This window comes from Meles meles, chromosome 4 (assembly GCF_922984935.1).
Source record: "Meles meles chromosome 4, mMelMel3.1 paternal haplotype, whole genome shotgun sequence".
NCBI lineage: Eukaryota > Metazoa > Chordata > Mammalia > Carnivora > Mustelidae > Meles > Meles meles.
In genome coordinates, this window is record NC_060069.1 from 38,040,680 (window position 1) to 38,068,076 (window position 27,397).

The 27,397-nt window shown below is 38.1% G+C and overlaps 2 protein-coding genes across 8 annotated transcripts in view; both read left to right on the forward strand.

The window, feature by feature from the left end:
• The window catches only part of TOPAZ1 (testis and ovary specific TOPAZ 1), a 115,075-nt gene extending 103,764 nt beyond the window's left edge, over positions 1–11,311 (forward strand). The window contains 3 exon segments of the mRNA XM_046002152.1: positions 542–745; positions 6,138–6,321; positions 9,841–11,311. Of these exon segments, the coding sequence (XP_045858108.1) occupies positions 542–745; positions 6,138–6,321; positions 9,841–10,060 (608 nt within the window). The 3' untranslated portion in view covers positions 10,061–11,311.
• A 285-nt stretch (positions 11,312–11,596) lies between these two features.
• Positions 11,597–27,397, forward strand: part of TCAIM (T cell activation inhibitor, mitochondrial) — a 58,422-nt gene continuing 42,621 nt past the window's right edge. For 3 of the 7 annotated variants that reach the window (XM_046002157.1, XM_046002160.1, XM_046002159.1), the window contains exons 1-2: positions 11,598–12,061; positions 19,816–19,971. The gene's annotated coding sequence lies outside the window, so the exon portion shown is untranslated. Of the gene's footprint in view, positions 12,062–12,125; positions 12,391–18,099; positions 18,278–19,815; positions 19,972–27,397 lie in introns of those variants that run through there. The other 4 variants (XM_046002158.1, XM_046002153.1, XM_046002156.1 and 1 more) reach the window with 4 other exon arrangements.

The following is a 27,397-nucleotide window of genomic DNA, read 5'->3' on the forward strand; positions in this document are numbered from 1 at the left end:
AAGTGATAAAGACCAGAGTCTAGGTTATAGATTGAACTGACTAAATATAGGGAATAAAAGACTTGGCAGTGACTTCACTTTCTTCTAAGTGAGGAATTGAACTAGAAATACCCAATGAAAGATTTGTTTTTAATTTGAGAGAGAATATTAGGGGGTGACTTATTTTTAATAAATTGGGAATTTTAATAAATTGGGAAATTAAGTCTGAGATCTGAGCTGTAGACAGTGCAAGCAGAACTGTGCAAGTCATTCATTTTGAGACACTGCAGATGCAGACACATGTGGTATCACAAATGGGTGTTAACACAGCCTCTGCAATAATTGTCAAGCTTCCTTTCCAATTCTGTTACAAAGTAAATGAATGTGTTTGCTTTTGTTGAATGCTTGTTTCTTAGTGTATAAGATGACTGCATTTTTGTGACTGTGACTCCCATAGTGGGAAGCAGAGTGCCAAGGGGAACAGAGAGAAAGGACAAGTAGTGAGAGAGAAGATGGAGAGACTAAAATAGATTTCATTATACCTTTTTTTTTTTTTTTCCAGAAACTGTGGAGGTCTCACAGTATAGCCTTCTCTTTAATAAACTTCTGGATGCCTGTATAGAAAGCAACAGTCTTGGTATGTCATCCTCTGTAGCAGAATTCATGATTTCAAAGAACATCCCTATTGATTTCTCCTTTCTTAGAAGATTAATTACTTCTTTAGGAAGGAGTTGTTTATGGCTCAAAGCCAGAGCCCACTACAAAAGTAAGTTACATTTTAAAAAATTTGTATTTGATACATTAGTTTGACTTTGATTTTCTAAACCTGAAGCCTTGTATAATTTTTATGACTAGGCATTTAAATATGTAAAAAGAGCAGTTGATACACATTCAGATAATAGTGGTCTACCCAGATTTGTGCTCTCTTTGGAAACTTATTTTCTTGTTTTTTTGTTTTTTGGGGTTTTGTTTGTTTGTTTGTTTTACTATATCTTCATTTCTTTGCACATCAGTATGCCCGCTGGAGGGGGCACAAAGGAAATAAATGACAGCATTTGAACCAGTTTGGCTTAGCTTGTAAGTATACGGAGTAAAATAACTGGTAGAATGAAGTTCAAGGAGTATTTATATATTTTATTCATCCCTGCTATATCCCTGATCTTTATAAGTTAGAGGAAGTACAGAAGCTGCCATTAACTGAACATGATACTTAAGTTTTTTGCATGGCTCCTAGTAATAAAATATTGTTAATCTATTTACAGTTTTTTCTCCCTAACCAGTAAGCCTGGAAAACTAATGCTTTCTCTAATCCCCGCCACCTCACAGGTATTTGAATTGGAAAGTAATTTTGTATAGAATCTGGATCCAGAAAACAATTCTTTTCTGCATTCCTGCAGTAATTTGTCTTAAATTTACGTTTTTCTTTTCTTTTTTGAGAGAGAGTGAGCAAGAGGGGGAGGGACAGAAGGAGAGAAAGAATTCTAAGGTTGATCTCACAGTCCTGAGATCATGACCTGAGCCACCCAGACATAGTTAAATTTCTATTTCCTTAACTGCTGTGTATATAACAAACATTTGAGTGCCTTCTATGTGTCACTACTGTGCCAGATTTGCCAAACATCCCAGCCATGCCTACCAGCACAGAAACCTTTCTGAACTTGGAAGTGTTTTCTACCAGCTGTGATCAGTTTAGCAGGCGGTAACTTTCTCTCCAATGAAACAAGAAAGAAAATATTAGCATACATTACAGGTAGTAAGGTTAAGTATTATTTGGTAAAATTTTCATTTGAGTTAAATGTATACAGATTATGTGCTGGGTCAATCAAAAGAAGTTTTGAGAGAAGTTTTTTTTTTTGTTTTTTTTTTTAATTTTTATTTATTTGACAGAGAGAGATCACAAGTAGATAGAGAGGCAGCCAGAGAGAGAGAGAGAGGGAAGCAGGCTCGCCGCCGAGCAGAGAGCCCGATGCGGGACTCGATCCCAGGACCCTGAGATCATGACCTGAGCCGAAGGCAGCGGCCCAACCCACCGAGCCACCCAGGCGCCCCGAGAAGTTTTCTTTTTTTAAAGGGTGATCAGAAATTTAGAGATGTATAATTGTTTGTTCATGAACACCTCATTTCAATTTTATGGTTATGTTTCAACTCCTTATACTATTTCCCTGCAGATTACTAGAAATCACACACAAGGTATATACGTACAGTTTGCTGTAACGTCTTGAATTTAGTTTTTAGAATTAGGTTGATGGGGTTATTTTCCAAATAATTATGCAATTTGGGGAACATGCCATTAGAAGGTGTTTAGATGGCACAGGAACAAAACCTAAACTTGGAAACATTTTAGTGAGATTTCAATGGATTTCTATTTTTTAGTTGGAAATAAGTTTCTGTATTAAAGCAGTTGAACTTAAAAAAACTTGTAAAATTTTTTATTAACAGCTTTATTGAGATATAAGTCAAATACCATTACAGTTCACCCATTTATAGCAGTGGTAAGGTATTCACAGTTCTGCAACCACAGAACATTTTCATTATGCCAAAAAGAAACCCTGTATCCATTAGCAATCATTCCCCATTTTTCTCCCAATTTCTTCTAGTCCTAATTATAATTTATTTTTATAGTTTTTTTTAATAGTGTTAAAACAATTCATGCCTAGGTGCAAGTCAGTGCCTTTTTTACTAGCACTTTTCCTCTTATCTAAACATATCTGTGCCTAGTTTGCAGTGAACTTCTGGGACTTACGCAGGTGAGGTATAGGACAGAGTATTTTTGTTTTTTAGATGATTTTCTTTGTTTATAAAAGAGAGAAAGAGAGCACTAGCGGGGGAGGGGTAGAGAGAGAGGGAGAAGCAGACTCCCTGCCACCTATCAGGGAGCCTAATGTTGGGCTTGATCCTAGGACCCTGGGATCATGGACCTGAACTGAAGGCAGACACTTAACAGGCTGAGACACCCAGGTGCCTCTATTTTTTGTTGTTGTTTCGTTTTTTGTTTTTAATTTACCTGAGTTATAGAATGAAATGAGTAATTTACAATCACTGACCAGTCTTCACAACATTTTATTTCCTGACAATGTTGACATTTAAAGTATCATTGGATCTTTCTTTAGATTTAGCTTCACACATAGCACTCTAGGAAAGCCTTTCAGTGTCTTATAATCAGTCTAATAGTACTTGATTCTGGGCCGATGGCTTTTTCATTAAGACACTGTTAGGACTGTGGTGCCGGTGCCTTTGTTTTGCCTTTTTTTTTTTTAATATTTTATACAGTTTTATTGAAGTAACTTCACATACCATAAAATTCACCCATTTAAACCATTTAAAACCAAACCATTTAAAGTGGACAGTGCATTAGTTTTTATTATACTCACAGAATTGTGCAGCCATCATCACAATCTAATTTTAGAACATCTTCAGCACCTTGAGAAAAGAAATCCTAAATACATTAGCATTCCCTATATGCCTTCTGCTGATCTAGCCTTAGACAAGAGCTAATCTACTCTATTTTTGTGGATTTGCACATTCTGGGCATTTCATGTAAGTGAAGTAATTCAGTATGTAGTTTTTTTAATGACTAGCTTCTTCCACTTAGCATAATTGTTTCCAGGTTCATCCATGTTGTAGCACGTATCAATACTTTTATTCCTTTTTATCGCTGAATAATATTCCATCGTGCAGAATTTATTTATCCACCCATCCTTTGATGGACACTTGAGCCGTGTCCACTTTTTGGTTATTATCAATGATACTGTTGCAAACATTCACATACAGGTTTTTGTGTGGACATAAATTTTTATTTCTCTTGGGAGCAGAACTGCTGGCTCATATGGTAAATCTATGTGTTTAGCATTTTGAGAAACTACAATGTAGTTTCGCAAAGGAGCTGCATCATTTTGTTTATATGCCCACCACCCAAGTTTGAGATTTCCAGTTTCTTCACATCCTCACCAACACTTATTACACTGTGTTTTTTATTTTAGCTTTTTTGGTGGATATAAATTGATATTTCATTGTGGTTTTGATTTTGCATAATACTAATGATGTTGAACACCTTTTCATGTGCTTATTGGCAATTTGTGTATCTTCTGTGGAGAAATGTCTGTTAAATCCTTTACCCATTTTTTTCTCTGTATGTTTCTTAATTGTATTTATTGGTTGAGTTGTGAGAGTACACACATATATACACATGCACATAATATACATATAGATATAAATACACTCTGGATGCAAGTCCCATGTCGAATACATGAATTTCAGTTTTTTTCTCCACTCTGTGAATTGTCTTTCCCTTTATTTATGGTTTTGCTTTGCTTTTTGTTTTCAAACTAATCAGAAGGCAACTGACCAGGGACAATAAAGTTGCCTTCCTGATGCTCCTGATTTGCTCTCTCTAGTCCTAAAAATACTGATTTTTCTCTCAGAGCTGAAAAGTCAGGAAGGGAGATGTTATTAGTGTGTCCTTCCATTGTTTTTCCCGTAAAACCAAATGGGAATATTTTTCTTTTCAAATTTGCTTTTAGGGGGAAAAGTTAATGATGGTAAATTTCTATTCAGTTTGTTATTTTTTGTTTTCCCCATCTGGTCAGCAAAGTAAAATAAGAATGTATGTAAATTATACCTATCAATAGCTACGGAAGTTAATGAGTTGATAGGGTTTGTCCTCTAAGAGACCTAGGGAGGTGGGACTACCTAGTATTTAGGAATCCAAAATCTGTGGAGTCAGAAGGCTGGGGTGATTCCCAAAGCCCCTTTACCTATCATGTGGGAGTCACTGTACCTGATTTCATAGGTAGTAAACTGTCAGTTAAAATTAGGTAAAGGGGCGCCTGGGTGGCTCAGTGGGTTAAGCTGCTGCCTTCGGCTCAGGTCATGATCTCAGGGTCCTGGGATCGAGTCCCGCATCCGGCTCTCTGCTCAGCGGAGAGCCTGCTTCCCTTCCTCTCTCTCTGCCTGCCTCTCTTGTGATTTCTCTCTGTCAAATAAATAAATAAATAAATCTTTAAAAAAAAAAAAAAAAAAAATTAGGTAAAACCTATGTGTTTAACACAGGTTCCTGGCACAAAGTAAGTCCTCAAAGATTAACCATCATCATCCACATTAGACTTCTTTCCTTTTTTTTAAGATTTTATTTATTTATTTGACAGCGAGACGGTGAGAGAGGGAACACAGTCAGGGGAAGTGGGAGAGGGAGAAGGAGGCTTCCCCCTGAGCAGTAAGCCTGATGTGGGGCTGGATCCCTGGCCTTGGGATCATGACGTGAGCCGAAGGCAGCTCCTTAATGACTGAGCCACCCAGGAGCTCCCACATTAGATTTCTTTAAGAATTTATTGTAACAAAATATTTTAAACAACTTTTACATACAGATTTAAATTGGTTTCAGTAAAACATAATAGTATAATATTGTCTATATACAGTTTGGATGTCTTAGGACTTAAGGAGATTTCCCTATATATCATTTGTAAGAAGCACCTAAACAGTTTAAAAATTAAATCTCTTTTCTTAAAAAGTAAAATTTTTAGAACATAAATTGGTGAGCACCTACAACACACTGAGCACCTACAGGAAAGATACGTATTTTACTTATTTTTATATCTAAATAGTGCTTAGCTCAATGTCACACATAGAATAGACAGTAAATGTTTATTACATAAACTATAACAGCAGTATAAATAAGTGCTCAAAAATAGTATATCTGTGTGACAGAAAAATCTTCAAATTATAATTCTACTTTTTTCAACATTTTGGATTCATAATTCATGATAGGCAATAATTACAAATATATGTAGTTGCCATTAGAGCAGATCCCATTAAAACAAAACCCAAGTTGCTATTCTGGTTTTTTAGTTACTCTGAAATTATGTTGTGTTGATTATGGTTTGAAATAAATGGGCAGTTGCCACAATGAGGTTCAAAAATAATATTTAAAGCAGAGTTTTTAAAATATATTTCTTACTTCTTATTTAATGTTTCAGAAGCATTTTACAAAGAATAATATCAAATGTATTAGGATATATAATTTGTATAATAAACCATATAATTTGTATAATAAACCTAATGTGAAGAATCATTCTGTAAGGTAAGTAATTAATCACCTATGGAAGTCTAGCTTTTCACCTTTTGGGGTTTTAGTAAAGTTTGGTATATTTTTTGATTTCCAGGTGCTCTTTCATTGGGTTGCTACCCACCATTGGAGGGAAATTTATACAGAAAACTTCTACTGATTCCTTCCTATTTATCTGAGATTGAAATGCTTTTAGCTATTGAAATCTTCCTGGTATCTAATGCTAGTAGTATTCAGAGTCCTGGAACTTCTACACAGATACTGCAGATAGTTCTGAAAAGGTTAGTTGACATAACTTCTATTTGCATGTTAAAGCAGCTCATGGCTCCCTACACCTGTCCTAGGATGTAAATATTTTTGTATATCTTATATTTTATAATAAACATTATATATATATTTATGCATATTTTATACAGACACACATATATATAGATGTGTATATATACGCATATTCACATATTTATTATATGTAATATATATATTAGTATATGTATGTATTTATAAACTTTGGTAACATTTAAATTGAAAAAGGATTTGACCTATTGAAGACATAAAACCAAACAAGCTGGTAACATTTAATAAACACATTAGCAACTTCAAAGATACTGTCTAGGGACAGAGAAATGGATCCTCTTTAAGAATCAGTCTTTCTTGTATACAGATAAATTTTTAGATAGGTATCTAAAAGTTACTTATCTTTCTGGCCAACACAAGATCTAAAAACCAAGTCTAAAAGGGAAATATGCAATGGTTTATTTGATTCAGTAAAGAATTATGTCGAAAATAAAGCCATCAGCCTAGTTTCTAGATTTTGAAGTGTTGTTATAAATACATAATATTATAATGTAGCTTTTGGAAAAACTGGTATTTCTTCAAATAATTTTGTGTTCAGTCCCAGAATTTGGGTTTATACCACTCCAATTCCTTATCGGCCTATCCAGGAAATTAAAAAAGATCTCATGGGTCTCCTGTTTTAGAGTTTCTTGACAAGAAGATTTCTTCAGTTTACCGGTGGTATAAACCACATCATCAGATTGGATATCCTATCAATTATCTGTTATTGCATAAAAATTATCCCCAAACAGCTTAAAACAGCAAATATTATTTTAGTTTCTGTGGGTCAGGAATTTTGGAGTAGCTTAGCAGTATGGTTATGGCTCAGGATCTCTGAGGTAGTGGGTCAGGAGTTGAGGTCACCTACCTCATAGCTTGACTGAGGCTGGAGGATCCATTTTCTTGATGGCTCATTAACATGTCATTGCCAAGAATCCTCTGTTCCTTGAGTGTCTTCATGATAGGACAGCTAACTTATCTGAGAGAGTGATCTAAGAGAGAAAAGGCAAGGAGGAAGCTACAGTCCCTTTTACGACCTATATCAAGAACTGTGAAGGCTCTATTTGCAGGCTACCAGTCAGTCTGACATTGTCACCTAGATCCTAGTGTAAGACACAAGATTCTTGCATTGGAGACAGAAGATGTTATTACTTATGGTACAGCAAGCAATATGATTATCTGCATATTTTTATCTCCTGTTTTCCTCCCTGAGTCCCACAGATGGGCCCAGCTGGATACCTGTACATGCACTGGGTTCTGTTACAGAAGAGTAATCTTGAACTTCAAGGGACCTGTTATAATGAATGATAAGCATGCCTGCCCTGTTGCTCTTCAGAGAAATATCATCTCTATCTTGTGAGGCTATAAGCAAACCTACCCTTTGCTCTAGAAGACCCTGTCTTTGTCTTTCAAGGTGGTCCACTACATAAACATCCTTGAAATGCAGAACAAGTAGTAGTAGTCAGTGTCTCTGCTCTCAAAACTTACAGAAATGCAGAGACCCAGGAAGAATTGTCATCTAATAGCCAGTGTCCAAAGGCATACACTGTCATTTCTGCTTAATTCCATGTGTGATAGTGAGTCATTTAACCTAGGCCATACTTAAGGGGAAGAAAATAAGAAAATAATTTTTTTTAAGTAGGTTCCACACTGGGCTTGAACTCACAACCCTGACATTGACCTGAGCTGAGCTCAAGCGTTGGACACTTAGCTGACTGTGCCACCCAGGCACCCCAGAAAATAATTTTAGGTCCACGTTTTTTAAAAATCCACTACAATTAGTTTTTCTTTTTCTTTTTTTTTTTTTTGGTTATAGCTTTTTTTCTGAGGGCCTCCTTCTGTACTACTATGCACTGTAAGTGGCATGAGGCATTTGGGCTCCCCAGCTTGACGGTTTGATTTTCTCATTGCTTTCCATTCCCCACATATATGCAGCCTTTTTATTCATTGTTGAATTTGGGGGGTATTTGTGACCTTAGTGCATAACTAGTGACATGCCTAAATCTTTAACTTGGTCCCAAGCAATATTATTTTCTCTATTATTATTATCATCCTGAGACCTGCCTTGTTACACTAACCTCTCTCAGGGAGAATTTTCTTCATCTTCAGGCTTTCAAAACTGCACCTCGTTGGCATATGCCCAGTCCCCCAGATTTTAGGCACCACTTAGGACACTTACTACATCCAGTAGTAGAAGGCATCTGCCAATCCTTCCTCTCTGTGATGACTGGTTCAACTTGGTGACCAAGCTGAAGTCCTCAATCGCACCATTCTGTGCACCACACTAAGGTGTTAATGCAAGGAGACTCATTCTTGCACCTTGTTTTGGGCCCTGCAGGTGCCAAGAGCAGGATACATGATGACAAACAACTGATGCCTAATGTAACAGCCACATCTCTATTTTAAACACTTCCCACTCCCTATCTCTTAGTCATAAAAATTGTATGAAATTTGGAGACTGGTAGAAAAGTTGTTAGAAAAGTAAATTGTAGCACTTAGTGAAGACTCTTAAATCAAGACTAAAAAAAGTAACTGGAAATTTAGTAAAGGCATATAGCTACAATTCTGTTGTTACCAAATGTTAGCTACCTGTTAAGTATATGCTTAGAATTAAAAATAGCTAATATCAAGGTAAAATACGTGACTGCTGATAACTCCCAAGTTTGATTAAATTCACTATTTTTGTACACATTACAGTGACTAGTTATGCCATTATCAACTTTCACAATACAGAGAGGTTATTAGCTGTGTTCTAGGTAAGTGTTTTTCAAACTGGGTTGTAGCGCATTTGTGTGGTAAAATCAATTTAGGGTATTGTAACCACATTATTTTTTTTAAAGATTTATTTATTTGAGAGAAAGCACACATGGGGAGGGGCAAAGGGAGAAGGAGAGAAAGTCGTAAGCAGACTGCGCTGAGTGCAGAGTGAGACTCAGGGCAGGGCCCGATTCATGACCCTGAGATCAAGGCCTGAAATCAAGAGTCAGAAGCTTCATCAACTGTGCCACCCAGGCACCCCGGCAACCACATTATTAAAAAACAAAAGGGAGGCTGGGTGGCTCAGTTGGTTAAGCATCTGCTTTCAGCTCAGGTCATGATCCCAGGGTTCTGGGATTGAGGCCCACATTGGGCTCCTTGCTCAGTGGAGAGCCTGCCTCTCCCTCTGCCTGCTTCTTCCCCGGCATGTGCGTGCGCGCTCTCTCTCCCTGTCAAATAAATAAAATCTTTCAAAAAAATAAGAGACAGTAGAAAATAGAATACATTGCCTTAAGGGTAAGTCTTTATGTATGAGGGTATATACTGGGTCACAGTATCAAATGTCTTTTACTATGTGTTGTGTTCGAAAAATTTGAAAGCCACTATCAGAAGAATACAGTAAAAAAGACTCATAGCTTAGTACCAGTAAATGTAGATGACTGTTTTAAAGAAACTATAGTTTCTGACTTTGTGAGTTGTTCACTTTGTAGATGTGAAGAAAACAAATCTCGGAGCAAGGATGATTACCAAGCTGCAGTGCAAAGATTAATTATGGCTGCTCGTATATCAGATCCAAAGCTCTTCATTAAGCACATGACCGTCAATGTTAATAAGGAACAGGTTTATAGTTTGGAACATTGTTCTGCCTTGAAATGGTTGAAAGAGAATATGAAGTGGGCTGGAAAGGTTTGGCTTTTCAGTAACCATTAGTTAATAAAGGCTTTTTTTTTTTTTTTTTAAGTTCATGTGATCATTGTTGAAAATAAAAGGCAGTAAAAATACAGTTTTCACTATATTCACCTTTTGCCCTTTATTGGTTTATATAGTAAGTTAATAGTTTCCAAACACTAAATGTTTGGATTGAAGTATGTAAGATGGTTTTATCCACCCTGAAAAGTGATTTTTTAAATTACTTTTTGACTTCTCTTTAACTTAGGTAAACCCCTATTTTGAAATCTAAACAGTGGGAGATCACAAACTGAATATTGTGCAGCATTTAATAAGAGGGAGACATAAAAGGGAAAGTAGGTGAGCAGGTAACTGGAGTTTCCAGATAAATCTTTAGGGATATGAATTAAGTTTATAAACAGTAGAAGTCTTAAATCCAATTCTACATCTGAATCTAGAATAGTAAATACTAATGAAAAAATGATTTAAATGCTAAAATTCTAGGGCACCTTCGGAGTTATACAAAGAAATTTTTAAATTACTGTCTGAATAAATTTCCTTTAGTGTATCTTACAGTGTTTGTATTTTGAAAATTTGTGATTTGTTGCATTAGAAATGACTAAAGAAAACAGTAATTTAAACAAATATATCACAACATAAATACCCTAACAAGGACGTTCCTAATCACCTTAGGAAGTTTAAACTCCTTTTCTCAAGTCCTCTGGATCTGTAGCACATTGTCCAGGGTGATCATTCTCAACCCTTGATTTGATACTTAAAAACAGAATTTAAAATTATTTAGAGAGAAAGTCTGAATAAAGTGAGTAATAAAGAGTAAGTCGTGACTAAGGGGATTGAAGGTATTTCCTAAAGTTTCCAAAATATGGTAATAGCATCGCTGGAGTAAGTCTGTCCCCTCCTAAGACTAAAAAAAGTTAAATCCTAGCACTTAACAAAATGTCTATTATCATATGATGGAATGTGAAATGAATACTAGAACGGGGTATGGGAAGTGAGGCAGAGGAGAGGTAAAGAAAAATGCTCACTTCTCTAGTATTAAGAAACCCGGCGAGAGTAACTGCCATTACTTAAATCCGGCATCTAGAAAATAGGTTTGGAGAGTAATACCATCAGTTTGAGGCACCTTTGAGGACAACTGAAGAGAATGGTAAGGGGACACTTAATAAAGTAGTCCTTCCTATAGATGGAAACTGAAAACCAAAGAAAGGAGAAATAAGAGACCATTTAGATGTCGGTGGCCAGGATGCATCTGAAAAGATTAAAATGCGCAAGATGGTAAATTAAGCTTTTAGAAAAAAAAAAAACAAAAAAACGGGGTTGGATGGAATGGATCACAAGTGACCAAACTGTCCAGAGCAAGAGCCCTTAGAGATGAAGCAAATGGAGGCGCCTTTCCGCGCCCCCTGAACAGTGCCAAAAGGTAGAGAAAAGAGCGGTTGCTGCATTTGCTTAATTTCACTTGTGGCCATTCCTGGGGATAAAGCCACCAGAGCAAAATAAAGCTAAATCCCAAAATGAATAGTTTTAAAAAGGGGGGCGGAGGTAATGCTTAAGGTTTGAAAATAGCAAGATCTGGAAGGGACCAAAGTAAAAAAATGTAAACTGGAGAAAATGTTTAGGAATTAGCTATGTTTCTCTAAGGTATGCCAAAGGGCATACTAAAGTAAGAACTTTAAAAAAAGCTTTCGAGAGAGACGACCTAAGGCTTCAGCTCCGAAAATGCCACGGGCTATTCGTAAGGCCAGCCTCGCCCCCTCCCTGGGCGCCCGGGCTGGGGACTGGGCGGGAGGGCGCTAGGCGGCCCGGCGCATGCGCGCGTCCCCCCACCCCCCCCCCGCCCTCTCCAGGCTCCAGCGCGTGCTCGGTCACCTGCTGCTCCCCATCCTGTCCACCCCGTTCCGAGCAGGCCTCGCCACCTGCCGTCTTCTCATTTTCCGACGCCCGCCGGCCTAGCCCGTTACGTCTCGGAGGGCTCATTCGCGTCTCTCAAAACTTTCCGCGGAACCCCCTCCCGGCCGGTCGGTAAGAAGGCAGAGGGGCAAGGGATTCAGGAGAGCAGGAAGGACAACCGGGTCACTGGGCACTGTTGTCAGCGAAGGCCTGCGGTCGGCTAGGGGTTTCCCCCGCGGGCGGCTGCGCGCAGGCGCTCGGAGAAGAAGGCCGGGCGGGCGTGGGCCAATGAGAGAGCAAGCGCGGCGCAGGCAGCGCGCTGGACTCACCTCGGGTGACCCGCCGCGGCCGGCGCCGGAAGGACGGGCGAGAGGGGAGCGCCCGACCGGGATTTCAGGGGCGGGGGCTCAGCGATCACCGTCCGTAGGAACCTGTCCGCGGGTCCCGTGGGACGAAGGCAGGTGGGAACGCCGGGCCCTGCGGCGCGCGCCCGCTAGTAGTGCTGGCGCACCGGTGCGCATGCGTCCCCGCAGAGGCCGCTGGAGCGAAGCTCCTTCCTCCCGGTGCGGGGTGGGAGGTGAAGCAGGGCGGAGCAGGGCGGAGGGCCTCCAGTGCTGCTCTCGAGCTGCTCAGCGCAGAAAAGGGGGTTCTGGGCGGCAGCGTGCAGAGTCACCTTAGGTCCACGTGATAACTCTGAACCGAGGCGATGCCAGGGCTGGGAGTGTGCGCACCGCATCTGTTGTAACTTGTTTTGACATGAGAAACTGAAGACGGTTTACGTTTGCTTCCGACTATGTTTCCCCGTGGTCCATTTATCATAGAAGTGTTGGGATTCAGACCTCCTAGCAAAAGATTCAGAAGGAAGCCCTGGAACCTAGGGACTTTCCTTTTGCTATAACTGATTATTTACTAGGACTTGCTGCTTTGCTTTGTCTTGGCCTTTTTCGCTTCCCTGAGAAGCAGTCAACTGGAAAGCAATGAAAAATTCCCTGCTTTTGTTTCTCCTTGACGGAACAAACTGCTTTTAAAAACTTGCAGTATAGTTACTAAGACACGTTCACAGTGAGAGTAGCTTGAGGATATTAACCTCTGTTAAAATAAATTACTTTCAAATAAAAACTGTGCCAAATGGCCAAAGACCAATTGTAGGACCTTTATTTAACCAACACTCTTACTATTTGTGTATCTGTCAGAGGTAAGCAAAAGCCTTTTTCTCTAAACAACCCATAATTTGGCTTTTCCACCAAATTAGATGCCTCTTTCTCCTAGATTTGATCTGTAACTGCATAGATTTATTGCCCTAGCACAGAATTTAGGTTAAAATCAGAAATTTTAATTTTATGAAATACAAGCTAACATTACTGTTAAGTGGATGACAGTGACCATTTAAGATGCTTTGTAAATGAATTGTGACTTTCCTCATCTTCCAGCCTTAATCCAGAGTTCTCTGTCTCCTTGGAAAATACCTTCCAAATCCACTCCCCCTTCTAAATATTGTACCAGAGATTTCCCCTGTAATACTCAGTGCATGGCCGTATTATTTCATTAACTATATTTTATAATTATCTTTATTTTGCCAGTCCCTCCATCTTTCCTAAACTAAATTTCTGGATAAGTGGGATTGGCTTAATGATTTTTTATTCCCAGTACTTTGCACCAAGCCTGGCGCGTAAGAACTTGGTAAATGCCTGTTGATAAATTAGGTGAATTAAGGACCCAGAGTGCCTCCCAAGCCTGAAGAGTTATTTTATAGCATGTTTGAGGCCTTTTCCAAATGGAAGAATAGTAGGCTACATGGAATCTGCTTAAGAACCACCCATGTAAAAATTTGTACAGGAGAAGTTGACCTGTGTGCCCCGGGCTTTCAAACTGTTTTTCACTAGCAAGTGGGAACACCCAGCTCTGCTCTGAGGCAGTGAATTTTCAATCTGCTAAAAGTTATTTTGACTTTCTGGATAGCTAAGTCCTATAAGGGAAAGAAATCTTGTCTTTTCAGCAATCACGTTTCTTATAGTAAATTTAAAAGTTAATATTGCAGTTATCAAGCCCCTTATGATTTTGTTTTTCCTGAGGCCAGTTTATTTCTAACTAGAATGTTGAAGTTGGGTTCTTGGTCTAGCAGAGATAAGACTGACCCAAGATCTGTAACACATGAAAAGGCAACCAGCCATGTCTGCCAGAGGGCTGCGATTTAACTTTGTTTCAACTTCAGATTTTTTTAAGCGTAAAAATGGGGTAAACCATACAGAAAATAAAGAACTAGTTCAAGGAAAACTCAAGATTATTTGATTTTTCACATACAATTGAGTATCTAGGGATATTTCCCTAAATTTGTTAAGTATTTTTAATTCTTAAAACTTAAAAGTTTTCTGATACATCAGTCCTATAAAATAGTCTTGGTGAAAAACAGTCCTGGTGAAATAAGGGTTCCCTAAACTGAAGTGTGCATCAGAATCCCAAAGGCATGTTAAAACAGATTGCTGGGCCCCATCCAGTTTCTGATTCTGCAGGACTGGGGCGGGGCCTGGTCATTTTTATTTCTAACAAGTTCTCAGAGGTTCTGTTTACAGCTTTGACAACCACTGCCCTAAAGGTTGTTTCCTGTTTCCTTTTCTCTTGTTTCTTCACTAATCCATCTTTCCAAAAGGATCTTGCCCATCATGCTTTCCCTTTCACTTAGTTGTCTGAGCCCACTCTTCAAGAAGATCTTATGGGAAATACTTAAAAAATACTCAGGACTCCAAGGGAAACTATGCATTTCCTGTCTGATTCTTCAGCAGAACCAGAAAAAAATATTTTTCATTTTTTCCAATGATTTAAATAGGAAACAATTATCTTAGAATAATAATTTTGTTGAGTGTATATCAGAATAAATGAATATTTTTTATGTATATAGTCATTTTCCTATAGAAATATGAGTTGGCCGTCATTGGTGGGGGAAGGGGAGATTGTTGGCAAATGTAAAAGGAGTTCCGTTTCCTCTCATGTTGTCTCTCTTCCTCCCAGCTGAGAAAACCGCTTTATTAATTCATTAAAAAGGCAGTTCCTATAGCACAATACAATTTTATTATACCCAGTTAGGTTCTCTCTCTCTCTTTTTTTTTTTTAAAGATTTTATTTATTTATTTTGACAGAGCGAGATCACAAATAGAGAGGCAGGCAGAGAGAGAGAGAAGGAAGCAGGCTCCCGCTGAGCAAAGAGCCCGACATGGGACTCGATCTCAGGACCTGAGATCATGACCTGAGCCGAAGGCAGCGGCTTAACCCACTGAGCCACCCAGGCGCCCCCTTTTTTTTTTTTTTTAAGAGAAGTATTACTGTGAAACTTTATATTACTTAGCAAGTGCTAACTTTCTTTGTCTTTGACTAATAAAAATAAGCAGTCATATTTATTTGTTCTGATAGATTCAGTTTTTTCCCTAAAGTTTATGAAATTAAATCATATTTGTAATTTTTTTACTTGTATGTAGTCTTGCTGTGTATTTTTTAAGACTTTCACACACCCTTATTGTGATAATATTGAGTTTTCCAATTAAGAAATTTGTTTTTGGATAAAATATTGTGTTTAAATACATGTTCTACCTATATATAAGCCCTTATTAGTAGAGGGAAAAGGAATTCTGCAGAATTTTATTCACCCTGAATTATATAATAATAATAGTTGTCACTTATATGAATTTTCTATTTTCCAGATGTTGCTAAATCCTTTATGCACATTATTAAAGTTTCACAACAGTATTGAGACAGCCCCTACTTTTAAGCATAATATACTCCTTAGAACATGTACAAAAGTCTAATGCAGGGTGGGAGGGCGTCTGGGTGGCTCAGTCTGCCTTGGGCTCAGGTTATGGTTCTGAGATCCTAGAGTCCTGGGGTTCTGGGATTGAGTCCCATGTGGGGCTCACTGCTCAGTGGGGAGTCTCCTTCTCCCTTGGCCCCTCACCCTGCTCTTGCTGGCGCTCTCTCTCTCTCTCTCTAAAATAAATAAAATATTTTTTTTTAAAAGTCTAATGTGGGATTCCATAGCCAGAGAGCTAAAAAATAATTATAATATTCTAGATTACATTTCAGCTTTTAGAGATAGACTGTAATGAATATTTCCAGCATTTTATACGTATCAGCATTTTCTCAAAAACATACAGTGCAGATAACTTCAGTGACTAGACAGATGATAACATGTATATTGTTGTTTCATTTGTATTAAATTTGTTAGTCTTTATTGCCAGTATTAGAATTGTAATTCTTCCCTTTTGATAAAGACAAATGTCAATAAAATACTTACTGAATTGACATTTTCTACAATAAAGTTTCTGACTAAACTACTTCTGTCTAGCAGACTAAGGCAGAGTGTTAGCTCCAAGTATTCTCTCAGCTCATGAAAATTTTTAAATTTTTTTTTTTGAAAATTTTTAAATTTTTAATTAAAGGGCAGTTTGGGGTGACAGTATGTATTTAAAGGTATTTCTGCTGTAATGACATAAACATGTTCCTGGAAATCCAGACATTCTACAGAATAACACACTAAAATAACAGGGTTTATGAAGAAAAAAATACACACCACTCAAAACAAGATGTGAAAGTCTCCAGCTTTTTCATCTGTACTAACAGCTTTCCAGGTTGCTTGATGAAAAATGCAGGGATACTTGAAGCCACTAACCATCTGCTTCTTAAACCAAAGGAACTACTGGAGGATTTTCATGTTTTGTCATTAAGGTCTTTACTTGTGGCTAAAGCCTTTGTAATTGTAGAAAGATCACCTCTGATCTCTCCAGACCTTTAACGTTCTGGGAAAAAACTGCATAGGATATAACATCTTTCCCCTATTCACCAATTACACATAAGCTAATTCACATTTAACTTTCTTCATAGAAGAGGCAGCTCTTGAACCATCTGTATTATTTATGAGGTGAGAAAACAGAGTCAGGAAGGTAAAATAACTTGCCCATGCTCACACAAGTGGAATCAAGATCAAGAATTGAATACAGATTTCAGACAGGGCATCCTCCCTTTCCTAACCATTGTGCAGACTGCCTTCTCTGACAGTGTCATGTTACTAGAGCATTTTTACCTTGCACTGGCTTAGATCAGCACAATCCAATAGAAATATAATATGAACCACGGATGTAATTTTACATTTTTTCTGGTAGTAAACTGCTGAAGACAAAATCAGGTTGTGTTTTACTTTTTAAAAAGCAAAAAAATAAAATAAGATTAATTTTAATAAGTTACTTCAACTTCTAATCGATACAGAAAAGTATTAATGAGGTACTTTGCATTCTGTCTTTGTACCAAATCTTTAAAATCCAATGCATACTTTACACTTAAAATGTGTCTCAATTTGGAGTAGTCACATGTGGCATAGGCCTACATGCTAATTCTTTTTACTGCCATGTGAACATTTTTTTAACTTTTTAAAAAAGATTTTATTTATGTGAGAGGGAAAGAAGGAGCTGGAGGAGGAGTAGAAACAGAGGGACAAGCTGACTCAGCGTTGAGCATAGAGCCCTATGCTGGGCTTGATCCCAGGACCCCGAGATCATGACTTCAGCCTAAACCAAGAGTCATACACTTTACCCACTGAGCCACCCAGGTACTCCCACCACCTTTTTAGGAAATCACCTACTCATCCAAAAAGCAGGCAGAAAACACCTAGCTCTTAACCTGTAGTAGCATTTTTCTTTTTAAGTTCTCTCTAAATCTAGAAACCATGATTTAATGTTAAGATTTGTATTTAGGGGGCGCCTGGGTGGCTCAGTGGATTAAGCCGCTGCCTTCGGCTCGGGTCATGATCTCAGGGTCCTGGGATCGAGCCCCACATCGGGCTCTCTGCTCCGCAGGGACCTGCTTCCTCCTCTCTCTCAGCCTGCCTCTCTGCCTACTTGTGATCTCTCTCTCTCTGTCAAATAAATAAATAAAATCTTAAAAAAAAAAAAATTTGTATTTAGGAACGTTTTATTTTCATTGGGAGAATCTGTGGTCCCATTTCTAAGTATTCAAGCCCTTTATTAGTCATTGCTCAATAGTAATTTTACCCTGTGATTACATAGTGGACAGTGAATGTATAGTTTTTCTGTACAACTGAAAACCAGTACTTGAAGTACAAAAACTTGTTTAAATTCAAGTTAGTACAAAACCTTTTTTTTGCCTTTTTTTTTTTTTTACAAAAATGCTTCTAAAATGTGCTACATAAAGTGTGCACCAAAAAATTTCTCTGTACAACATGCTGCTGTGCTCCATGGTTGAAAATCATTAAGGATGCATTCTCTACAATTTTAGCAATTTTGCTGTTGGTGATTCTTTGGAGACTAATTCTGAGCTAACTCTGCTGTTGTAGAGCTACTTTCTATGGTAAATGAGCTGCTTTTCCTAACAAATCTTATTCATACATGTTTAGATATGTATTTAGTGTAACTTGGCTGTCTGCCTCGAAAACTATTTATGAATCAAATTTGAAGCAGCTAAACTTTCCTGAACTCATTTCAGAATTTTTGTCTTTATAGTGTGATTTAATTTTCAAACTTCCAAAGTTTTTCAAATCAGTTATCATAAGTTTCTTTTCAGTGTTGTGTTTGTTTTGATATCTTGCTTTTGAAAATATGTATAGTAGAGCATGTTGTTTGGACCACCTACCTTATTCATTGGACGGAAACATTTTGATTTTATGACTTTCTAAGATACTACTGCAAAAGGCAAAACAGGCTGCATTGTTGTATTGTATGCCAAGGTGCTTTGCATTGTTCAGTAATTCTGCCTTTTCAAGGTGCTTTTAGGATCAGTGTATGCTGGATAATGGATGTTGGTTAGAACACATTCCTTTCCCATCTGTATTCTTGGATGATCATGTGCCTTTCAAGTATTACTCCTCATTTCTTATCCACAGTTTTAGCTCACTTATTAGTATCTTTGCATTTAAATGGCATAAATTTTCTTAATATAAAAAATGAGGGGTGCCTGGCTGGCTCAGTCAAAAGAGCATGTGACTCTTGATCTCAGGGTTGTAAATGTAAGCCCCAAGTTGGGTGTAGAAATTACAAAAAAAAAAAAGGAAAAAAAAAAAACCTTTAAAAACGTAAAAAATGAAATTTCATTATGTGTGAGTGTGGTGAGCTGTTTCTTCTTGAGGTAATTTGGGACTATAGTCTAAGACTGTCTTTGGACAGATCTCCCAGAGGGATAGGGTCCTGTCTTAAATACCAAGTGAACAACACCCTTTCCTACTATATACATTTTCTTCATTTAATTTGAATGCTAAAAGTATTGATTTTAAAAAAAAATTAAAAACATGTCACATGTTCATTGTAAATAAACTAGGAAATTAAAAAAATTAAAGCACTTACTATCCTACTACCTAGAAATAGCCAGCTAGAAATTGCATATGTATTTCTTTCTAGTCTTTTCTTTGCAAGCTTTGAGCCTTGTATCTGTGCTATCTTAACAAAGATTATATTATCCTGGTTATTTCTTGAAGAAATTTGGTGAGAATTCAGTCCATCACAGATTGCATTGAACCTTTAGATAGTCCAAATGGTTTTCTTTCCTCATTGCATCTCCATTTGATCTCAGAAGTCTTCAAAATGGTAGGAGTATTTCCTGTATCTGTGTATTCGTCTCAAACAATATATAAAGGTAAATGGTTAAAGTAAAATCACCTTTTTATAAACATTTAAATGACTACCTCTAAACACGTTATATATCCCAGATACTCTTGCCATACCAGTCAGCCAGAAAATAAAGTATCCATTGTTGTTTGAATATGTACAATTTTAAAGGTAATTCTTTGTCTTTAAAATACACATTTCTATCATTTTGTTAATGGCAGTTATGCTTCGTTACATTATCTTGGTTCGGGTCTATTAACTACATCATGAAAATATATTTTTTTGAAGGTGGAGAGGAGGGAACAGACAGAAGGAGATGGAAAGAGAATCTTAAGCATGCTCTGTACCCAGCGGGAGCCTGACACGGGGCTGTATCTCATGAGCCTGAGATCATGACCTGAGCTCAAATCACGAGTTGGACAATTAAACATCAGAGCCATCCAGGTACCCCTCATGAGAATATTTTTTAAGCATACTTAATGCTCAAGATTTGATAGAATATGATTTTAGACATCAGCTAGTTTGTTTAGAGAGAATATGCTGCTCAACAGATCTCCAGAAGAGTGGAATAATGAAGAGTGAGAAAGCTAAGAGCTTGATAACAGAAGGAAAATAATGTTTTACCTAGTGATTATTGTGTGAATAATGTGGCATTTCAAGACTTTTTAGGGACTACTTTTAGGGTTTTTTTTTCCTCATAGGATTTTTTTTTTATCACTGTGTCAGTTGACATGGATACCATATTGTAGTTGAAGACCTTCCTAAAATTGAAATTATTAGAAAAGTTCATGTAATTACAATCTCTTCCCCCTTTTCTCTGCCTAACTTAAAAAAAAACAAACAAACAAAAATAAACAAAAACTTTTTTAGAGTGGTTTTTAGGTTCACAGCAAAATAAAGTATAAAATTCCCATATACTCCCTGTCCCTGATACACAGGGACATTTGTTACAATGGGACATTTGTTACAAATGTCCCTGCATGGGACATTTGTTACAATTCATGAACCTACAGTGACACATCATTGTTACCCAATGTCCACAGCTTATATTAGTGTTCACTCCTGGTGTTGTATGTTCCATGGGTTTTGACAAAAGTAGAATGATATGTACCCACTGCTCCAAAAATCCTCTGCTCCACCTATTTTTTCTCTTTCCCTGCCATCCCTCACAACCACTGAACTTTTTACTGTCTCTATCATTTGCCTTTTCCAGAATATTGTATAGTTGGAGTCATATAGTATATAATCTTTGCACATTGGCTTTTGTCACTTAGTAATTTGCATCTAAGTTTACTCCATGTCTTTTTGTGGCTTGAAGGCTCATTTCTTTATCATTTTTAAACTTTTAAAAATTTACATTGCATTTAATTAAACTGAAAAAAGACAGTTCTTGGAGTACTTGGGTGGCTCAGTCAGTTAACTGCCTGCCTTTGGCTCAGATCATGATCTCAGGGTTCTGGGATCAAACCCAGCCTCAGGCTCCCTGCTCAGCAGAGAGTCTCCTTCTCCTTCACTCTCTCCCTCTGTGTTCTCTCTCTCTGCCTCTCAAATAAAAATAAATAAATAAATCTTTTAAAAAAAATAGTTCAGGGGCGCCTGGGTGGCTCAGTGGGTTAAGCCGCTGCCTTCGGCTCAGGTCATGATCTCGGGGTCCTGGGATCGAGTCCCACATCGGGCTCTCTGCTCAGCAGGGAGCCTGCTTCCCTCTCTCTCTCTCTCTGCCTGCCTCTCTATCTACTTGTGATCTCTCTCTGTCAAATTAAAAAAAAAAAAAAATCTTAAAAAAAAAAAAAAAATAGTTCATCCATTTCTTCCCCTCTACCTCCACCCCTAGTTTTGCAGCCACCAATCTGTTCTCTTGTATCTATGAGCTTGGTGGGTTTCTTAATTTTGTTCTTGTTTGTTTGTTTTATAGATCTCACATATAAGAGAGATCATACAGTATTTATCTTCCTTTGTCTAACTTATTTCACTTAGCATATTGTTCCTGAGATCCATCTATGTTGTTGCAAATGGCAAGATTTCATTCTTTTTTTATGACAAAGTAACATTCGATTGTATAAATATACCACATCTTCTTTATCTATTCATCTACCGGTGTGATGTGGTTGTGTCCATATCTTGGCTATTATAAGTAATGATGCAAGAACATGGGGATGCATATATCTTTTTGAATTAGTGGTTTTGTTTTCTTTGGATAAATACCCAGAAGGGATTGTTGGGTCATATGGTGGTTTAATCCTTAATTTTTTGAGGAAACTCCATAGTGGTCACACTGACTTACATTCCCACAATACCGTACAAGGGTTTCATTTTCTCCACATTCTCACCAACTCTTGTTATTTCTTTTGTGTTTTTGATAATAATCATCCTAAAGAGTATGAAGTGATATCTCATTGTAGTTTTCATTTTTTTCCTGATAATTAGTGAGGTTGAGCATCTTCATATGTCTGTTGGCCATTCTGTATGTCTTCTTTGGAAAAATGTCCATTCAGATCTTCTGCCCATTTTTTTTTTATTTGTTTATTTCAGCGTAACAGTGTTCATTGTTTTTGCACCACACCCAGTGCTCCATGCAGTATGTGCCCTCCCTATTACCCACCACCTGGTTCCCCCAACCTCCCACCCCTGCCCCCCCGCCCCTTCTAAAACCCTCTGGTTGTTTTTCAGAGTCCATAGTCTCTCATGGTTCATCTCCCCTTCCAGTTTCCCTCAACTCCCTCTCCTCTCCATCTCCCCGTGTCCACCGTGTTCTTTGTTATGCTCCACAAATAAGGGAGACCATATGATACTTGACTCTCTCTGCTTGACTTATTTCGCTCAGCATAATCTCTTCCAGTCCCGTCCATGTTGCTACAAAAGTTGGGTATTCATCCTTTCTGATGGAGGCATAATACTCCATTGTGTATATGGACCACATCTTCCTTATCCATTCGTCCATTGAAGGGCATCTCGGTTCTTTCCACAGTTTGGCGACCGTGGCCATTGCTGCTATGAACATTGGGGTACAGATGGCTCTTCTTTTCACTACATCTGTATCTTTGGGGTAAATACCCAGCAGTGCAATTGCAGGGTCATAGGGAAGCTCTATTCTTAATTTCTTCAGGAATCTCCACACTGTTCTCCAAAGTTCTTCTGCCCATTTTTTTTTCCATTTTATTTATTTTTTCAGCGTAACAGTATTGTTTTTGCACAACACCCAGTGCTCCATGCAAAACGTGCCCTCCCCATTACCCACCACCTGTTCCCCCAACCTCCCACCCCTGACCCTTCAGGTTGTTTTTCAGAGTCTATAGTCTCTTATGGTTCGCCTCCCCTTCCAAATTTTTTTTTTTTTTTAATAAACATATAATGTATTTTTATCCCCAGGGGTACAGGTCTGTGAATCGCCAGGTTTACACACTTCACAGCACTCACGATAGCACATACCCTCCCCAATGTCCATAACCCCCTCCCCCTCTCCCAACCCCACCTCCCCCCAGCAACCCCCAGTTTGTTTTGTGAGATTAAGAGTCATTTATGGTTTGTCTCCCTCCCAATCCCATCTTGTTTCATTTATTCTTCTCCTATCCCCCTAACCCCCCATGTTGCTTCTCCATGTCCTCATATCAGGGAGATCATATGATAGTTGTCTTTCTCCGATTGACTTATTTCACTAAGCATGATACGCTCTAGTTCCATCCACGTCGTCGCAAATGGCAAGATTTCATTTCTTTTGATGGCTGCATAGTATTCCATTGTGTATATATACCACATCTTTATCCATTCATCTGTTGATGGACATCTAGGTTCTTTCCATAGTTTGGCTATTGCAGACATTGCTGCTATAAACATTCGGGTACACGTGCCCCTTCGGATCACTATGTTTGTATCTTTAGGGTAAATACCCAGTAGTGCAATTGCTGGGTCATAGGGTAGTTCTATTTTCAACATTTTGAGGAACCTCCATGCTGTTTTCCAGAGTGGTTGCACCAGCTTGCATTCCCACCAACAGTGGAGGAGGGTTCCCCTTTCTCCACATCCTCGCCAGCATCTGTCATTTCCTGACTTGTTAATTTTAGCCATTCTGACTGGTGTGAGGTGATATCTCATTGTGGTTTTGATTTGTATTTCCCTGATGCCGAGTGACGTGGAGCACTTTTTCATGTGTCTGTTGGCCATCTGGATGTCTTCTTTGCAGAAATGTCTGTTCATGTCCTCTGCCCATTTCTTGATTGGATTGTTTGTTCTATGGGTATTGAGTTTGCTAAGTTCCTTATAGATTTTGGATACTAGACCTTTATCTGATATGTCGTTTGCAAATATCTTCTCCCATTCTGTCAGTTGTCTTTTGGTTTTGTTAACTGTTTCCTGTGCTGTGCAAAAGCTTTTGATCTTGATGAAATCCCAATAGTTCATTTTTGCCCTTGCTTCCCTTGCCTTTGCTGTTGTTCCTAGGAAGATGTTGCTACGGCTGAGGTCGAAGAGGTTGCTGCCTGCATTCTTCTCAAGGATTTTGATGGATTCCTTTCTCACATTGAGGTCCTTCATCCATTTGGAGTCTATTTTCGTGTGTGGTGTAAGGAAGTGGTCCAATTTCATTTTTCTGCATGTGGCTGTCCAATTTTCCCAGCACCATTTATTGAAGAGACTGTCTTTTTCCCATCAGACATTCTTTCCTGCTTTGTCGAAGATGAGTTGACCATAGAGTTGAGGGTCGATTTCTGGGCTCTCTATTTTGTTCCACTGATCTATGTGTCTGTTTTTGTGCCAGTACCATGTTGTCTCGATGATGACAGCTTTGTAATAGAGATTGAAGTCCGGAATTGTGATGACACCAACTTTGGCTTTCTTTTTCAATATTCCTTTGGCTATTCGAGGTCTTTTCTGGTTCCATATAAATTTGAGGATATTTGTTCCATTTCTTTGAAAAAAATGGATGGTATTTTGATAGGGATTGCATTAAATGTGTAGATTGCTTTAGGTAGCATGGATATTTTCACAATATTTATTCTTCCAATCCAGGAGCATGGAACATTTTTCCATTTCTTTGTGTCTTCCTCAATTTCTTTCATGAGTATTTTATAGTTTTCTGCGTGTAGATTCTTAGCCTTTTTGGTTAGGTTTATTCCTAGCTATCTTATAGTTTTGGGTGCAATTGTAAATGGGATTGACTCCTTAATTTCTCTTTTTTCTGTCTTGTTGTTGGTGTACAGAAATGCAACTGATTTCTGTGCATTGATTTTATATATCCTGACACTTTACTGAATTCCTGTACAAGTTCTAGCAGTTTTGGAGTGGAGTCTTTTGGGTTTTCCACATATAGTATCATATCATCTGCAAAGAGTGATAGTTTTACTTCTTCTTTACCGATTTGGATGCCTTTAATTACTTTTTGTTGTCTGATTGCTGAGGCTAGGACTTCTAGTACTATGTTGAATAGCAGTGGTGATAATGGACATCCCTGCCGTGTTCCTGACCTTAGCGTAAAAGCTTTCAGTTTTTCTCCATTGAGAATGATATTTGCGGTGGGTTTTTCATAGATGGCTTTGATAATATTGAGGTATGTGCCCTCTATCCCTACACTTTGAAGAGTTTTGATCAGGAAGGGATGCTGTACTTTGTCAAATGCTTTTTCAGCATCTATTGAGAGTATCATATCGTTCTTGTTCTTTCTTTTATTAATGTGTTCTATCACATTGATTGATTTGCGGATGTTGAACCAACCCTGCAGCCCTGGAATAAATCCCACTTGATCGTGGTGAATAATCCTTTTAATGTACTGTTGAATCCTATTGGCTAGTATTTTGGTGAGAATTTTTGCGTCTGTGTTCATCAAGGATATTGGTCTGTAGTTCTCTTTTTTGGTGGGATCCTTGTCTGGTTTTGGGATCAAGGTGATGCTGGCCTCATAAAATGAGTTTGGAAGTTTTCCTTCCGTTTCTATTTTTTGGAACAGTTTCAGGAGAATAGGAATGAGTTCTTCTTTAAATGTTTGGTAGAATTCCCCTGGGAAGCCGTGTGGCCCTGGGCTTCTGTTTGTTTGGAGATTTTTGATGACTGTTTCAATCTCCTTACTGGTTATGGGCCTGTTCAGGTTTTCTATTTCTTCCTGGTTCAGTTGTGGTAGTTTATATGTCTCTAGGAATGCATCCATTTCTTCCAGATTGTCCAATTTGTTGGCGTAGAGTTGCTCATAGTATGTTCTTATAATTGTCTGTATTTCTTTGGTGTTAGTTGTGATCTCTCGTCTTTCATTCATGATTTTATTGATTTGGGTCCTTTCTCTTTTCTTTTTTGATGAGTCTGGCCAGGGGTTTATCAATCTTATTGATTCTTTCAAAGAACCAGCTCCTAGTTTCATTGATTTGTTCTATTGTTTTTTTGGTTTCTATTTCAATTGATTTCTGCTCTGATCTTTATGATTTCTCTTCTCCTGCTGGGTTTAGGGTTTCTTTCTTGTTCTTTGTCCAGCTCCTTTACGTGTAGGGTTAGGTTGTGTACTTGAGACCTTTCTTGTTTCTTGAGAAAGGCTTGTACCGCTATATATTTTCCTGTCAGGACTGCCTTTGCTGTGTCCCACAGATTTTGAACTGTTGTGTTTTCATTATCATTTGTTTCCATGAATTTTTTCAATTCTTCTTTAATTTCCTGGTTGACCCATTCATTCTTTAGAAGGATGCTGTTTAGTCTCCATGTATTTGGGTTCTTTCCAGCTTTCCTCTTGTGATTGAGTTCTAGCTTCAGAGCATTGTGGTCTGAAAATATGCAGGGAATGATCCTAATCTTTTGATACCGGTTGAGACCTGATTTGTGACCCAGGATGTGATCTATTCTGGAGAAGGTTCCATGTGCACTAGAGAAGAATGTGTATTCTGTTGCTTTGGGATGAAATGTTCTGAATATATCTGTGATGTCCATCTGGTCCAGTGTGTCATTTAAGGCCTTTATTTCCTTGTTGATCTTTTGCTTGGATGATCTGTCCATTTCAGTGAGGGGAGTGTTCAAGTCCCCTACTATTATTGTATTATTATTGATGTGTTTCTTTGATTTTGTTATTAATTGGTTGATATAGTTGGCTGCTCCCTCGTTAGGGGCATAGATATTTAAAATTGTTAGATCTTCTTGTTGGACAGACCCTTTGAGTAGGATATAGTGTCCTTCCTCCTCTCTTATTATAGTCTTTGGCTTAAAATCTAATTGATCTGATATAAGGATTGCCACCCCAGCTTTCTTCTGATGCCCATTAGCATGGTAAATTGTTTTCCACCCCCTCACTTTAAATCTGGAGGTGTCTTCGCGTCTAAAATGAGTTTCTTGTAGGCAACATACTGATGGGTTTTGTTTTTTTATCCATTCTGATACCCTGTGTCTTTTGATTGGGGCATTTAGCCCATTAACATTCAGGGTAACTATTGAGAGATATGAATTTAGTGCCATTATTAGTCAGTAAGGTGACTGTTACTGTATATTGTCTCTGTACCTTTCTGATCTACTACTTTTAGGCTCTCTCTTTGCTTAGAGGACCCCTTTCAATATTTCCTGTAGAGCTGGTTTGGTGTTTGCAAATTCTTTCAGTTTTTGTTTGTCCTGGAAGCTTTTTATCTCTCCTTCTATTTTCAGTGATAGCCTAGCTGGATAGAGTATTCTTGGCTGCATGTTTTTCTTGTTGAGTGCTCTGAATATATCATGCCAGCTCTTCCTGGCCTGCCAGGTCTCTGTGGATAAGTCTGCTTCCAATCTAATATTTTTACCATTGTATGTTACAGACTTCTTTTCTCGGGCTGCTTTCAGGATTTTCTCTTTGTCGCTAAGACTTGTAAATTTTACTATTAGGTGACGGGGTGTGGACCTATTCTTGTTGACTTTGAGGGGGGTTCTCTGCACCTCC